We start from the raw sequence: 17,780 nt of genomic DNA, 5'->3' as shown, positions 1-17,780 counted from the left end.
GCATGCAAGTGACAAGGAAGGAAAACTCTGGGTATAGCTTGACAGAACACTTGATACTCTACCTTGGCACAGTCCCCCTTGCCGTTTATGTTGGGAATGATTCCGTACAGGAACTGTAGCGTCATCAAAGCCTGGGCAACGTAAAACATGGTGGTGTAGTCATTCTCCAGGTAACATTCCTGTAATTTAAAACAATCATTTACCCTTATTTGCATATAACAAATGTAACATTTCTGCAACTCAACACTATTTTAGTTGTTCAGTTCTATTTCGAAATCTGGAAAACTAGGTGCATCACACCATCAGAGAATAGCCAGTAATGGCTCTTAAACGTTTCAGGCTTATTTCTGGACATATTAATTCTTTATACTGCTGATTAAAAGCAACCAATATTAACATAATCTCTGTCCGTGATCTTTAAATATTTACCCTGAAAACTCCTTCCATTTCCATAGACATGAGATCAGAATCAAAGGGAATCATCGACAAATTAAATTCTTCTATGTTATTCAGGGTCCCATAAACACCCATTTCCTGTAAATAAAAAAAGCATAATATACATGTAATTCCAACAAAAAATCTAATTATATACAGTACATGTATTTATATAATTTCTTCTTTAAAAAAATTGTTTCTATCAATTTTCTTTTAGGGTTAAACAATTTTACTTAATAGCAATTAAATCTACAATTGGTAAATTGTGTTCAGAAAGACTCATTTTAGCCTTTGGCTCAAGTGAGCTTAAAAGATGTTCGTCTTACCAACATTCTTGTATTTTACATATATTTTGTTTTTACATTATAATATCTTTAAACTATTCATCTACCTTCAGTTTTTTCTCACAAAGCAAGCTCTTCCTGGGTACAAATATGATGTGATATTCTTTCCTAAAGCCCCCTTTGTGCTCTTCTCTACAAATATGACAGTGTAAAATTTTTTTTATAAAAATAAAAAAAACAATGTATATTTGAAAGTATCAAAGTAAATGTAAATTTTATTTTACCCTTATGAAATATATGCATAATTGATTACTCATTCTCTATGCTTAGCAGTTGTCTACAGATTAACACATATATGTAACATGGTATGAATTATGAACTTTACTGCAGTAAATTCTGAGCAATCTGTTCCATAAGCTGGAGCTTGGGCCTGGTGACAAAGATGATATTCTGCACATTACTGGGAGGGAGGCCCTTGTCTGACAATGGAAACATCTTCTCAACCTCATGTTCCTAAATTAAACCAGAAAAGATTAGAAAGAAACCATTCTTTATCAAGTATAGCTATAATATAAATGTAAATTTTACAAGATTCAAAGACCATTTACTGTTCAATTCATCTTTTTATATCATTCAGGGTTCGACATTAACGTTAGCCCATTAGTCTAAGACTAATACATTTTAATTCGGACTAATAAAATCTGTGGCTAACAAGTCCGAACGGACTAATAAAGTTTTCTGGGGGAGCAATTTTTTTTGACCGATGTTCAATTCTCTACAACTTTCACTGGAAAACCCTGTATGTATTTTTAGCTTTCTAGCTTCTTGGCGGGAAGTTTGGTAATTCTGAGCCAATTAAGCGCTTAATTTTAGGACTCACTGGTATGAAATTAAACATTTTAACGATCATGATTTAGTATGACACATAAAGAAAGTGTCGGACGTTTGGATGATGTAATAATATACAGAAAAATGAATGAGATCGGGAATACGATCGTAGTTCCTGATCGCGCAGTTTCAACGAATCTTGGTATAAAATGTTTCATATAAATGCTTTGTTTATTTAAAAAAAAAAGTATAAAAATTACATTGCAATGTTAATTCTATTTATTTAATTATATTTTTGACGGACTAGTAAAATTGCCCGTGGACTAGTAAAAGTACTGAAGCACTAGTCTGGCCGGACCAAAGCCTAAAAGTGTTAGTGTCGAACCCTGTCATTTCTATAACTAGGTTGGAAAAATATTTATGGCCTCAAGGTACCCAGATATATAAACATTTTTCACAGGAATTTATTGGGAAGTGTACATGTAGCAAGTGTCACAAAGTTCAACTTGCAATGTGAGCTGTCAAAACAACGTTTTCAGGCTTGACGAAAAGAAAATTTGGACTGTGCATATTGTTTCAACTGAATTTTTTCCACAGTAAATCTAAATTTAAAATCCTGTACATGCAAAATTGCATCTTGCTGCAGACCATCATGGTAGCTCAATTGGTAGAGCGCTTGCTATGTGACTGGAATGTCATAAGTTCGAATCTCAATCGTGAATGAACTAAGTTGATAAAACATAGGTAATCAGAGATTACAGAGCTCACCTCAACGAATGTTGTCTTTAAGTAAGGCAAATTAAGTCACACAATTAACCAACAAAAAGTGTACATCCAAAAATGCAAAATTTATGCAATTTTGATACTTTGGAATAGACCTATATAAAAACTTAAAACTAGTTCTTCATCATGAAAATGTAATTAAAATCCAGCATCTGAAGCAAGATTGAGAGTTTTCATCCCTTGATGCATCATTTGTGCAACTTTGGTTTATATAAGCCTTATAGTTTCTTGGTGATAGACCTGCACCCATAACTTTTACGAGGTCTATTATCTGGAAAATGTATGTTGAATTCAGCATTTGAAGCAAGTCCATTAGTGTGCATCCTAAGAAGTATCATCCATGCAAGTTTGTTCAACAAAGAGCTCAAAGTTACTTGGAAATGAAACCTGTATAAAAAACTAACCTTTTCACTAATCCAGGAAATGTAGGTCAGATTCAGCTTCTGAAGCCAGCCTAGTAGAATGCACCCTTAGATGTACCATCCATGCAAGTTTGGTCATTATAGGGCTCAAAGTTACTTGGAAATGAATCCTGCACCATAAACTTTAACCTGTTTACTCAACCGGAAAATGTAGGTCAGATTCAGCATCCGAAGCAAGTCTGGTAGTGTGCATCCTAAGATGTACCATCCAGGCAAGTTTAGTCATTATAGGGTTCATAGTACCTTGGAAATGAAACCTGCACCAAAAATTTTAACCTGTTCACTCAACCGGAAAATGTAGGTCAGATTCAGCATCCGAAGCAAGTCTTGTAATATGCATCCTAAGATGTACCATCCATGCAAGTTTGGTCATTATATGTCTCATAGTAACTTGGAAATGAAACCTGCACCAAAAACTTTAACCTGTTCACTCAACCGGAAAATGTAGGTCAGATTCAGCATCCGAAGCAAGACTGGTAGTATGCATCCTAAGATGTACCATCCATGCAAGTTTGGTCATTATATGTCTCATAGAAACTTGGAAATGAAACCTGCACCAAAAACTTTAACCTGTTCACTCAACCGGAAAATGTAGGTCAGATTCAGCATCCGAAGCAAGTCTGGTAGTTTGCATCCTAAGATGTACCATCCATGTAAGTTTGGTCAACATAGGGCTTATAGTTACTCGGAAATGAGACCTACACCAAAACCTGCACCAAAAATGTTAACCTGCACCAAAAACATTAACCTGGTCATTCCTTTGCTGAAATTGCAGCATCTGAAACTTTGACTGGTACAATGAAACACATTAGAAAGTTAGAAACATCTTCCATGCATATCTAATCAATATAGGACATAGAAGTACTTAAAAAGAAAACTGCTCCAAAAAACTTAACCTTAACCCGCGACGCCGACGCCGAGGGTATCACATAAGCTCCCCCCAACTTCATTGAGGTGAGCTAAAAATGGGTAGCAACTATTCCTTCACAATGCAATCAGCAAACTGAAGTGAAAGCTGCGGGTCCTTCAGATGAGACCTTAAAAACCGAGGCCCTGTGTCACAGTAGGTGCTGACAGGATGAAGATTCCTCATTGCTTAATGGCCCTGAGTGCCAAGTAAAGGTAAAACTTTGAAGCCCTTCACTGGTATACGGTGACATATCTATATGGGTGAAAAATTCTTGAATGGGACGTAAAACAACATACAATCAATCAGTCAATAAATCAGAACTACATTGTACCATCTTGATAATAACAAAAGTTCACCAAAATGGATAAATAAACCTTGCTTCCATGAATATTTCGAAAAATGGTACATTTAATGTTCTATAGGTATGCAACTAATTTATAACATCATGTTTTCTGTTAGTTGGAACTTATAAATTGGATTATTTGGCTATATTAACAAATATAGCAAAAGTTCCCAGTATTTATGATTTCTAGGGCTGGATCAATATATCGGTAATCGGTATATATCGATATTTTTTAGCAATACGATAACCGATACAGAGATGCTTGCGTATTGCTCGATTATTTCAACGTTTAATTAAGAGAAAGAAAAACGTGAAAGTGACTAATATTACGAACGACTTGTCTAAAATCGGTTAAACGCATGTAAACATGTCAGAAGTATAGGGTCGCTACGTGAAAGTCAGCAGCAAAAGGGCAAAATGTAATTATATTTGTCAACAAGAAGTCGCAAGTTCTGGCGAAACAACGAGCCTATATATTATTACCCATCTCAGACGGCATCGCAACATTGACCTGTTTGCTACTGTGAAACTTGGGAGGCAATTCCGGTAGGTAAAATGGCGCGTCGAAAAAAAAAGTCATGGAATGTAAACCGATAATAAGATATCAATCAGAATTTTTAAGTCATAGTTTATTTTAACTTTGGTAAAATATTTTATCTGCCATTACTTCCACGAATACGACATCAAGTGAAGTATCAACACAGTCAAACATGTCAATGTTGTGATGTCGTCTGTGGCTTCAGAACGAGTATTTAGCACCAGTGGCAAGGGCTTGTCTGAAACCTAAGTGGATCAATGCCTTGATTTTTCTGAAGAAAAATATCGGCAAATAACATTAATCTGTCATACACTTGTCCATTCAAAGAGAATAAAAAAAAACAAGGATTTAAAATGTTTTATTATTGTAAATTTATGCTTTAATCAAAAAACACTATCACATCTTTAAAAAAACATGCAAAGAATAGTGTATTCTCATTTGTCTGTATCGGCAATATGTATCGCATATCGCACCTCTGTATTGCAATATGTATCGTATCGAAAAATTTCTTTCAATACCCAGCCCTAATGATTTCAAAATCATTATTACCAACTAAATTATTGAAGAATTGCAAAAAATTGTTCACCTTTAAAAGTGAATACTCCGCTATTAAGCCAAAGGGTCCAGTGAGTGCATCATCCCATACAAGTGCCTAAAACAGAAGAAAAACTGATGTCACAGAGCAAACTCGGACTTTAACAAACTCCCTTTTTTCTCTTGTAAATAAATGATGCAAATTGAGCATGCATTATACCTTTGATCCCAAGCATTTGTCTAAAAGTTCTAACAGTTCACGGCGATAATAATCACGTAGTAAATTTAAATTTAATTTCCCATTTGACAAGTGTCCCGTGCTCCCCATTGTTTATGCAGTAATTTGTTCTATAACAAATTCGGATTCTATGGGAAATGAAAACAAGCTGCAAAAATAGTTTTTGTGGTCAATTTTAAGATAAAAAACATAAATTTGGTACTACAAGTGTTATACTGTGAGATAGAATGTTGTATAATCTTTAAAAAAAGATTGAAGAAATTGGAACCGAAATTAGAATGGTAGAGCTGACAAACCCCTGCCACACCGTTAATTTCATTTTGTCAACATGATTATCGTTTGCGCATGACGCTGAGAGCAGAATCAATCGATAAAGCCACAGATGAAGAGGAATATTGGTAAAAATGACGGCACCGGGTAAGCACCGTTTCGATTCTTTAATTTTCTTTTCAATCCAAAGAAATTTGCGCAATATGTAATGTCTGAACACTGCTGCACAATGTGCTTTGTACACTGTCTGTAATGTTTCAATCTTGTATTTTCAGAGGCAGAAAATCGCCAGAAACTGCTTCGAGCAGTGAAAAAAGAGGTAAGCATTTCTCTGCAAATCAATATTATGATGGAAATGAGAAACTTATTTACCAATAAACTATTGATCGGTTTATTAATCAGTGGATAGCAGAGATTTTAGTGAAGAGGAGTAAGTCACTATTGGAGACATTATGAGAAACTTGACTTGAAAACATTACACATAATCTTACAATGTATTTGTCCTAATCTTCACTTTTATTTTTATAATAATTAAGATTAAAATATTGCAGCTTATACAGTGTCACTGTCACATTCCAATTATCTTAATATGCATTAAAAGCAATACTTATTGATGAACTTAAAGAAAAAAACAATTATTTCAACACACAGGCTTAGCAATGTGAAAAGGTTAAGGTTTTATTTTCTGCCATGAAATATGTATATGCATATAACAATTTAAAGAATTAAAGTAATCATACATGCCAACCTTCCCGATTTAGGCGGGATCCTCCCGATTTTACCCTTTCATCCCGCCTTCCCGATCGGGAGAGAAAAATTGCCCTAATTTCCCAATTTGAAAAAAAAAATCACCTTAAAATTTCAGATTTTAGAAGTTTCCCTACCGCTGAATTTTGACAATCGGGATAACAATGTCAGACTTGTATATTCAATGCACACAGATAAGTTTCATTGTTTATTAGATGTTAATTACTAATTAGCCACAGGAAATCACTTCACGCAGGAACGCACGCAGTTGTCCAGGTACGAGTAGCTTATAGCTTGGGGCAATTAGGGTATTATCTTGTCAGTTTTAAGGGGTATGCAAGGTGAAACACATAGATTAACGTGATAACTATTAGTCATTTTATTAAAAACATAAATTAAAGACAATAAAATACTAATTAAACCATAAAATCGGAATCCAAAGAGATCGTTTTTTTGAAAACGAAAGTAGAAAACTATAAAGCGTAGCTGATGATTTTATCTACCTATAATGAAAAATATTTCTCAGTTGCCAATTAAAATAATATGAAAAAATGAAGATGAAACAATCAAGTGTATTTCAATTAGAATTTCTTTTCCCTCCCTTCTCCCAAAAGTAATGTGCATGACTTAAGGAAATACCCAAATGGCAACATCAAGCCTGACGAATTTCATGACTGTAAAAAAAAATAATTTTCTTTTACATAGGTGGTATAAATTTCTGTATATTTAATATCTAATTAGAATTTCTATTATATATATATAAAAAATCTCAAAAATGTTTCCAGAAACAGGACTTTACAGTATCAAAACCTCATATTTTTTAGCCTTTGAAAAAATGATTTAAAAGTTGTAAAATTTTCAATTTTTCACTAAATTATGTGTTCTGGTAGAAAAAAAATGTTGTTTACATATGTAACTAAATACCCCTTCTTAAGTGAAAGAGGCACCTATTTTAGCAGAAATATTTCAATTTTGGAAAGAAAAACATTATTTTTTGTGTTAAATTAATTCTTAAGTTGTATTGATAAGTAATATCAATATTATAAATTTTAAAAAAAATCATTTCATAATCATTTAATTTCACGACAAAATGTCGCGAATTTAAAGCTTTGAAAATTGTAGTCACGCGCTAAATCCCCCATAGGAATTTTCAAAAGTTGGCATGTATGAAGTAATGTGTAATTTGATTCTAGGAGTGAAACGGTTCACCGCAGCATCGATTCACCACGGTATTTTTTCTCGGTTTGATACTTGGTACAAAATCTCTATTTTCGGTTCGGTTTGTTTTTCGGTCGGGATCGTCATTCAGTCGGGTTTGGCATAAGGTATAAACATGCTCCTCTGAATAATTAGTTCAAAAACGTAAACATTTGTGGACTTAAAGTTTGTAAAATAATTTTTAACAGTCAAATCAATATTAAATTTATTTCTTCTATCCATTTTGCACATGAATTATTTGACTAGCTTAAATAAAAAGAAGCATAAAACAACAGTTGAATTTGTTTCCTTCTATCAAAATGTATGGTATTAAAAATAACCAAACCGAGACCAAATTTTACAATATACATGTATATCGAACCGTGAAGGAGGTGTATCGTATCACCCCTATTTGATTCAATAATAGAATTGATTCATATTGATATTCAGTGCCAATTACTAGTGGTGGATAGGATTGAGATTAAGGGTTGTATTAAGTTGACACTAATGATAAGCATGACAGTTCATATAAAAATCCTTCATTTTGATTTTTTTATCTTACTTAATGTTATACCATTCACTCAGATGAAGGAAAAGTTGTTTAAATTATGTTGATATTTGAGGAATGTTTTTAAGTTTCATGTGACTTATTGGTGTAAATCACGTGAAACTTTTTAAAGAATTCCTTCTATTTACATTTTAAATATTTTAGACCCCAAACTATGCTCTTGAATTTCTTGCTGCCCTTTATTGTTGCATCCTTATTAATTAATATTTCTGTTAGTAGCCTCATTGTGACATCACTTTAGTGCGAGTTGCTCTGTGTATATTTCTATGCTTGTGTATACATGAAAAGGTATTCAAATTAATTTCACAGTTGGCTTATTAGAAAACCATAGCAAATGTAAATATTTAAAAATAATTATGTATCAAATTTAAGAGAATGAATAATGGCCATGATATCTTGTAAGCTGCTCAGAATTTTTTATTGTAGACATTCCACACTGTAACAAAGCATTTGAGCCAAAAATTAGCTGAAAGTATTTTATTCCTTTACATAAAATGGATAGTCAGTTCATTTGAAATATCCTTCAACAGATTCTGCTTTCATATCCTACTACAAAGTCTGCTGACAGATCCCTCTAGAGACTCCGCTTACATTCCCCAATTTAGACTCTGCTTACAAATCCCACTTTAGACTCCGCTTATGGATACCATTATATATTCTGCTTTCATATCCTACTAGTCTGCTTACAGATCCCAATAGAGAGTCTTCTTACAGACCCCACTATAGACTCTGCTTACAGATCCATCTGTAGCCTCTGCTTACAAATTTCACTATAGACTCTGCTTACAGATCCCACTATAGACTCTGCTTACAGTTCCCACTATAGACTGCGTACAGATCCCACTATAGACTGCTTACAGATCCCACTATAGACTCTGCTTACAGATCCTTCGATAGACTGCTTACAGATCCCACTATAGACTGCTTACAGATCCTTCTATAGACTGCATACAGATCCCACTATAGACTGCTTACAGATCCCATTATAGACTGCTTACAGATCCCACTATAGACTGCTTACAGATCCCATTATAGACTGCTTACAGATCCCACTATAGACTGCTTACAGATCCCACTATAGACTGCTTACAGATCCCACTATAGACTGCTTACAGATCCCACTATAGACTGCTCACAGATCTCACTATATACTGCTAACAGATCTCACTATATACTCTGCTTACAGATCCCACTATAGACTGCTTACAGATCCCACTATAGACTGCATACAGATCCCACTATAGACTGCTTACAGATCCCACTATAGACTCTGCTTACAGATCCTTCGATAGACTGCTTACAGATCCCACTATAGACTGCTTACAGATCTAACTATAGACTGCTTACAGATCCCACTATAGACTCTGCTTACAGATCCTACTATAGACTGCTTATTGATCCCACTAAAGACCACTTACAGATCCCACTGTAGACTGCTTACAGATCCCACTATAGACTTCTTACAAATCCCACTATAGACTGCTTACAAATCCCACTATAGACTGCTTACTGATCCTTCGATAGACTGCTTACAGATCCCACTATAGACTGCTTACAGATCCTTCTATAGACTGCATACAGATCCCACTAACGACTGCTTACAGATCCCATTATTGACTGCTTACAGATCCCATTATAGACTGCTTACAGATCCCACTATAGACTGCTTACAGATCCCATTATAGACTGCTTACAGATCCCACTATAGACTGCTCACAGATCTCACTATAGACTGCTTACAGATCCCACTATAGACTGCTCACAGATCTCACTATATACTCTGCTTACAGATCCCACTATAGACTGCTTACAGATCCCACTATAGACTCTGCTTACAGATCTCACTATAGACTGCTTACAGATCCCACTATAGACTGCTTACAGATCCCACCATAGACTGCTCACAGATCTCACTATAGACTGCTTACAGATCCCACTATAGACTGCTCACAGATCTCACTATATACTCTGCTTACAGATCCCACAATAGACTGCTTACAGATCCCACTATAGACTCTGCTTACAGATCTCACTATAGACTGCTTACAGATCCCACTATAGACTGCTTACAGATCCCATTAGAGACTGCTTACAGGTCCCACTATAGACTGCTTACAGATCCCACTATAGACTGCTTACAGATCCCACTAAAGACTCTGCCTACAGATCCCACTATAGACTGCTTATAGATCCCACTATAGACTCTGCGTACAGATCCCACTATAGACTGCTTACAGATCTCACTATAGACTCTGCTTACAGATCCCACTATAGACTCTGCGTACAGATCCCACTATAGACTCTGCGTACAGATCCCACTATAAACTGCTTACAGATCCCACCATAGACTCTGCTTACGGATCCCACCATAGACTGCTTACAGATCCCACCATAGTCTGCTTACAGATCCCACTATAGACTCTGCTTACAGATCCCACTATAGACTGCTTACAGATCCCACTATAGACTGCTTACAGATCCCATTATAGACTGCTTACAGGTCCCACTATAGACTGCTTACAGATCCCACTATAGACTGCTTACAGGTCCCACCGTAGATCTGCTTACAGATCGCACTATAGACTCTGCTTACAGATCCCACTATAGACTCTGCGTACAGATCCCACTATAGACTCTTCTGTCATATCCTACTAAAAGTCTGCTTACAGTATCTTTATAATTACATTTAGCACATTATTGTAGCAACTGTAAGATATTTTACTTAATGATCTGGTGGCTGCCAAATATTTCTTTAGTAGACACCACATAAAATATTTTTCTACCAGTTTCTGTATTTTCAAATGCATTTCAAACAATTTTTTCATTTATGTATATTTCTGCACAGGGTCCACAAAATTTAACTCTATGACAGTGTATAAATTCTAATTTCAGAATTTAAATGTTGAGGAGAAAGACCCAATAAATCAAGGTTAAGATACTGCACAGTTTTTTGCCTTGTCAATGTCGGTAAATTGTGTTTATGTCATACTGACTACTTTTGATTTCTTGTGTTACTGTTGGTTTGATAATGATTATTTCACTATAATGTTGTTACTGGGGATCTTTACAGTGGTAGCAAGGTGCCCTGAATCACAGGAAATCGTCTTAATACTTGTGTATGGCACCTTCTTGTCTTAGACAGGCCATAACCATAAGGGCAAAGACTGGTCTGTGTTAATATTGTTGTAACCTAATTTCCTAAATGTGAAGTTTGAGGCGAATTGTTTTTCAATTTGAATTATTTTAATCTAAGTCATATTCCAGAGCTAATAGGGAGAGAGATCAATAAAACGAGCGATAAAACACAGTCACCCCCTCCCACGCTTATTGATTGCCATACATCACATAGAGCACAGAGTCCATACAAAGTTACTCTACCAACATATGTAAAAATTTTCTTGAGAATTCTGGCAGTGCTCATAATTGATATTGATGAAGAAAAATCTGGCTATTTGCAGATAGGTCTGGTCTGAAGCTACCATAAATTGATTCTCTCATGAGGTGCTAGCATTGATTTTACCAATAACCACAAAGTTAAACTTGGTTTTCGTGGTTTTGTGGGTTTGCTGTTTGAATGTTAAGCTTTTGTGCAATTTTTATGTCCATGGCTCTGAAATGCATTAGTATGAACCTTTTCTTTCATTCTTTCATTTCATCATAATTAGTTTACTAATGTGTGCTTGAAGATATTTTCTGGTATGTCTCCTTCTATTGATGACATATATATCAGTTTTGATTTCTCTGACATTTGACCCATTTTCAAAAAAATACAAAAATAATTCTGATTAGACTTTTTGCTGTTGTATTTATTTTGCATATATCAAACAAACTTGTCATTTGATCCATTCTAAACAAAATTGTGATGCTTGGGCTAGAAAATTCTTGATATAATTCCCCCTTTTTTTTTACTCTTTTCTGATGTACTTGTAGATGATCAGTTGTGGTATTCAAGAAAACAAAAGTATGGTGCCATATGATATTCTGTTTTTGTTTCATTTTCACCAATTGTTAATTTAATATTTTATGACTTTCAGATACTGTATACAAGGTTATTTTCGCCCTTTCACACTAGCTAACAATTTTGCCCCATTTTAATTTCGCCCAATTACAGTTTTGTTTAAGATATTATACTTTTTTCTTTGAATTCGCCCTGTCTTGAATTTGCCCACTTGCGTCTAGGGCGAAAGGGGTGAAAATAAAATGGGGGTGAAAATTTCCCTGTATGCACTATTTTGAAACTACTTTAATGTCTGCAGGGACATTCGAGTTGGCAAAAGGGCTTAATTTTTACACATTTATACAGTATACACATATAATTCCATGTACTAATAATATTAAATGAATATTAATACATAAAGCATGTATTATAGTAAGAATTTAAGGTATTTATCAAATCCAGATGAATATGATGATCAGACTATATATTTAAACTACTTTACAACTCAATGAAACAACTGTTAATTGTTAAAATGGAATGAACTACTATACCATAAAATATATTCTTCTCTTTCTCCGAAATGCTACAGTTGTTTGGCCAGTTCCGAATTTTGACCAGTTCCGAATAATTATTAATTCAAGAGCTGATAAATAATACATTCAAAGGTGTAGAAATAAATTGATACCTATGGTAAAAAGGCTTGTTTATGAGTGTTTGAATTATGCGAAGTTTTTATTTTTTGCCGCCAGTTCGGTTTCTTTATTGTACTTGAAAGAGTTGACATTCTTTTACAATGCAACAAATCTGAATCATCGCGACGCGTAAGTTTGCAGAAAAACCTCTGTAGAGACATCAATTTTTCGCATAAAATAACATTCTAGGTATCGAAAGTAAGTTTGATATGTACTCTAACAAATACTAAAAATTTGTCTAAAATCAATATTTAGAACACTGGAAGATATTGGAATATTTTCGTGTTGTCATTTTACTAGTTCCGAATACCCATTTTAAATACTATTATAAATTCATCATGTTCATTCTTCATTGTTTTCTTCATTGTAAACGTGACTTACTATACCCCGCTTGAAAAGCAGGGGGAAGGGGAGATAGTGGTGGAATGTTTGTCCATCCATCCGTTTGTATGTCCGTTTGTCTGTCTGTACGTCCGTACGTCTGATACGCTTCACATAATTTACATAATGAGGCTTCACATAATTTAATGAGGCTTTCCCAGATTCTTTGTTAAATAGTGCCAAAGTACCTTTTCTATTTCATTTTTTGATCTGGCACATAATTCTGGCTCCCTTAGCATTACATGGATACTGCCATTATTTCTAATATTGAAGGTTATATCCATCTCTTATCCACAATTTCTCCATTCCACTGAATAAGATTTATTGATACTTTCATAGATTCCTTATTACATTGTAAATGTGATCTCTTATTATATTTTTTGATCTGACACATATTCGGATCTCCTAGCTAGAGCAAAACATGGACTTTGTCATAATAACCATATAGGAGACGTGGGGTATCATTAAAGTTAGCTTGATAGTGTTCACAGTACCCCTAGTTTCTCTTTATCCTTTGGAAATACAAATAACTTAATGGTAAGCAATTAATTTAACTTGTCTTAGGCATGCCAATGGATAATGTGTGGGACATATATTTTTCAATTTAGGGGACAATTGAATGGGTACCGCTAGGGTATTCGGAACTCATCGGCTTATTCGTAACTGGTAAATTGAACACCTATGTTAACTTACAAAATAAATTTTTCGGGGGGGGAGGCTGAACTTTTATGAAACAATATTTAATTCCACAAGTCATTGAACTACCTTGACAAAAAACTTAGATTTTGAAATAATGCCTCGTATATTCATAGCAACCCCGAATCCGTTTCTTATTCGGAACTCAACTGGTCAAATAACCGTAAATATATAACAGTTCAACCCACTAACCTATTATCTGCTTGGCATATGAAAGTGTTAAAAGTGCCCAATATTGGATCACCATTCAAGATTAAACCATAATCTTTTGCTTTTTTATTGATGTGGTGATAAAGAATAATTTTTAGCTCACCTCAACGAAGTTGGGGGGAGCTTATGTGATACCCTCGGCGTCGGCGTCGGCGTCGGCGTCGGCGTCCCAGGTTAAGGTTAAGTTTTTTGGAGCAGTTTTCTTTTTAATTACTTCTGTGTCCTATACTGATTAGACATGCATGGAAAATGGTTTTAGTGTGTTTTATTGTACCAGACAAAGTTTCAGATGCTGCAATTTCAGCAAAGGAATTACCAGGTTAATGTTTTTGGAGCAGGTTAACATTTTTGGTGCAGTTTTTGGTGTGGGTTTCATTTCCAAGTAACTATCAGGCCTATGTTGACCAAACTTGCATGGATGATACATCTAAGGATGCATACTACCGGGATTGCTTCGGATGCTGAATCTGACCTACATTTTCCGGTTGAGTGAACAGGTTAAAGTTTTTGGTGCAGGTTTCATTTCAAGTAACTATAAGCCCTATGTTGACCAAACTTGCATGGATGATACATCTAAGGATGCATACTACCGGGCTTGCTTCGGATGCTGAATCTGACCTACATTTTCCGGTTGAGTGAACAGGTTAAAGTTTTTGGTGTAGGTTTCATTTCCAAGTAACTATAAGCCCTATGTTGACCAAACTTGCATGGATGATACATCTAAGGATGCATACTACCGGGCTTGCTTCGGATGCTGAATCTGACCTACATTTTCCGGTTGAGTGAACAGGTTAAAGTTTTTGGTGCAGGTTTCATTTCCAAGTAACTATAAGCCCTATGTTGACCAAACTTGCATGGATGATACATCTAAGGATGCATACTACCGGGATTGCTTCGGATGCTGAATCTGACCTACAATTTCCGGTTGAGTGAACAGGTTAAAGTTTTTGGTGCAGGTTTCATTTCCAAGTAACTATAAGCCCTATGTTGACCAAACTTGCATGGATGATACATCTAAGGATGCATACTACCGGGCTTGCTTCGGATGCTGAATCTGACCTACATTTTCCAGTTGAGTGAACAGGTTAAAGTTTTTGGTGTAGGTTTCATTTCCAAGTAACTATAAGCCCTATGTTGACCAAACTTGCATGGATGATACATCTAAGGATGCATACTACCGGGCTTGCTTCGGATGCTGAATCTGACCTACACTTTCCGGTTGAGTGAACAGGTTAAAGTTTTTGGTGCAGGTTTCATTTCCAAGTAACTATAAGCCCTATGTTGACCAAACTTGCATGGATGATACATCTAAGGATGCATACTACCGGGCTTGCTTCGGATGCTGAATCTGACATACATTTTCCAGTTGAGTGAACAGGTTAAAGTTTTTGGTGCAGGTTTCATTTCCAAGTAACTATAAGCCCTATGTTGACCAAACTTGCATGGATGATACATCTAAGGATGCATACTACCGGGCTTACTTCGGATGCTGAATCTGACCTACATTTTCCAGTTGAGCGAACAGGTTAATGTTTTTGGTGCAGGTTTCATTTGCAAGTAACTTTAAGCCCTATGTTGACCAAACTTGCATGGATGATACGTCTAAGGATGCACACTACCAGGCTTGCTTCGGATGCTGAATCTGACCTACATTTTCCGGTTGAGTGAATAGTTAAAAGTTTTTGGTGCAGGTTTCATTTCCAAGGAACTATGAGTTCTTTAATGACCAGTCTTGCATAGATGATACATCTAAGGATGCATACTTCCAGGCTTGCTTCGGAAGCTGAATCTGACCTACTTTTTGTGGATGAGTGAAAATGTTAGTTTTAATGCATGTTTCATTTCCAATAAACTATGAGCCCTATAATGAGCAAACTTGCATGGATGATACATCTAAGGATGCACACTAATGGACTTGCTTCGGATGCTGAATTGGACATACATTTTTCAGATAATAGACAAGGTAAAAGTTATGGTTGCAGGTCTATTACCAAAAACTATAAGGCTTATATAACATTGTATAAACCAAACTTTCACAAATGCTGCATCAAGAGATGAAAACTCTCAAATTTGCTTCAGATGCTGGATTTTCATTACATTTTCATGAAGAAGAAGTAGTTTAAATTTTTTATGTAGGTCTATTTCAAAGTATCAGATCAAAATTGCTTTTAAAAATATTTTCATTTTTGGAATGTATACTTTTTGTTGGTTAATTGTGTGACTTTGCCTTACTTAAAGACAACATTCGTTGAGGTGAGCTCTGTAATCTCTGATTACCTATGTTTTTGGTTTGGGTCGCATACAAACTGATATTAAAGTATTAACTGAGAAAGAGGAAACCATGGCCTATGTGGCCATATAGAGGCATTGATTTGTTGGGTATTGGCCTTGTTTCTCTTTTTTCGCTCTCTTTGACAAACATTATTGATGTGAAGATAAGCTAGATGAATGACTAACTTGCTGAAAACAGTAATTTAGGAGGCAATTACTGACAGTTTATAACTGTTAGTACCCAGGTACACAAAGGTTTTTATTAATTATAAAACAGGAGTACTGCACAGTAATGGTTCAACATCCACACATCACAGGCGAGACCATTGCCCTTGTTTTCCGATTAATGTACAATAGAACTAGTCTAGTCCGGATGTTGTGTAATTATAGATACGTGCCCAATGTTAAGATGAGAATTTAGATGTGCAAAATTTACCATCAATACCCAGCTCATTGTCATGATTTCCTAATCATTATCAGATCTTTGTGGTTTTGACATGAATATTTCTCAGAGGAATTCTCTGTCATTGGGAGTGATAGAATATTGATATATTTACAAAGTAAAACAATAAAGTCAGTAAACAAGAGCAGCAGTCTGTCTACATAGTCTGTCAAATTCATAACAATGTATATAGATGCTACTAAAACATCGGATCCCAATACATGTATCGAAAATAAGCTTGTTTTATATTGTGTATACAGTGAGGGATTGTCTGTCACTCTATCTGTACATCAGTCCATCAGTCCTTAAGCTTGGGGTACCCATCTCTTATCTGCAAGTTCTCCTCTACCACCGAATGAAATTTAATGATACTTTCACAGAATCTATATTACAAAGCACCATTGTACACTTTCTACTTTATATTTTGATTGGACAAGTATATGGAGTTTCTCAAAGCAAAAAAGGGGTAAATGCTCTTATACTTATTACATGTATAGGGGAGGGAGCACTCAGTGCTGCTCACAATACCTCTGGTTTGGTATATGATGGCTTGTATAAAGCATGATTGTAGGATATCTTCAATTAAAAATGGCCCAGACTTTGTGGAATCTATTCCTTGAAATTCTTTAGTTTGTGTTTTGGATTAATTAAGACACTGACAAAACTTCCATTCAATGATAAATAACTTGAAGTTCCCATTACTCACATTAAACCCCTCAGCTCATTTTTCACACTGAAAATGGATAAACAACTGATTTGCATTTAGATAGAACACGTCTTGGCTAACAGCATAGAATGTTTATGCTTTTGGATGTGAAATATAGGCAATAATGTACTGACAAGATGATAAAGAAGTGATATATTATTAATAGAATGCAATATATTTGTTTCAAATTGTTTGTTGACCATTGCAATAAACATGTAGCCATGGAAATGAGGTGTTCGGTGCATAATTTTATGAGTTTGAATGTCATTAAGTCAGTGGTTTCATCAAAATTTCTTGCTGGAAAGTTATACATGTACAACCAAATTTAAGGTGTCAGTGAATACATCT

At 35.1% G+C, this 17,780-nt stretch overlaps 1 protein-coding gene across 1 annotated transcript; it reads right to left on the bottom strand.

Annotated features, from left to right (window-relative positions):
• Positions 1 to 6: 6 nt before the first annotated feature.
• On the bottom strand, positions 7 to 5,422 carry LOC134249720 (vacuolar protein sorting-associated protein 33A-like; the record flags this gene model as incomplete). The annotated part of the gene is made up of 6 exons (XM_062732070.1): positions 5,298 to 5,422; positions 5,130 to 5,195; positions 1,105 to 1,232; positions 827 to 911; positions 430 to 534; positions 7 to 179 (listed from the first exon to the last, which is right to left on the bottom strand). Coding segments are annotated over exons 1-6 (665 nt in total), but the record flags the coding sequence as incomplete, so codon positions are not given.
• Between the last annotated feature and the right edge of the window lie 12,358 nt (positions 5,423 to 17,780).

This window comes from Saccostrea cucullata, unplaced genomic scaffold (genome assembly GCF_032062105.1).
Source record: "Saccostrea cucullata isolate Sc308-1 unplaced genomic scaffold, CSIRO_AGI_Scuc_v1 ctg13335, whole genome shotgun sequence".
Taxonomy (NCBI): Eukaryota; Metazoa; Mollusca; class Bivalvia; order Ostreida; family Ostreidae; genus Saccostrea; species Saccostrea cuccullata.
The sequence above is the reverse complement of the archived record's forward strand: the minus strand, read 5'-3'. Positions and strand labels throughout refer to the sequence as shown.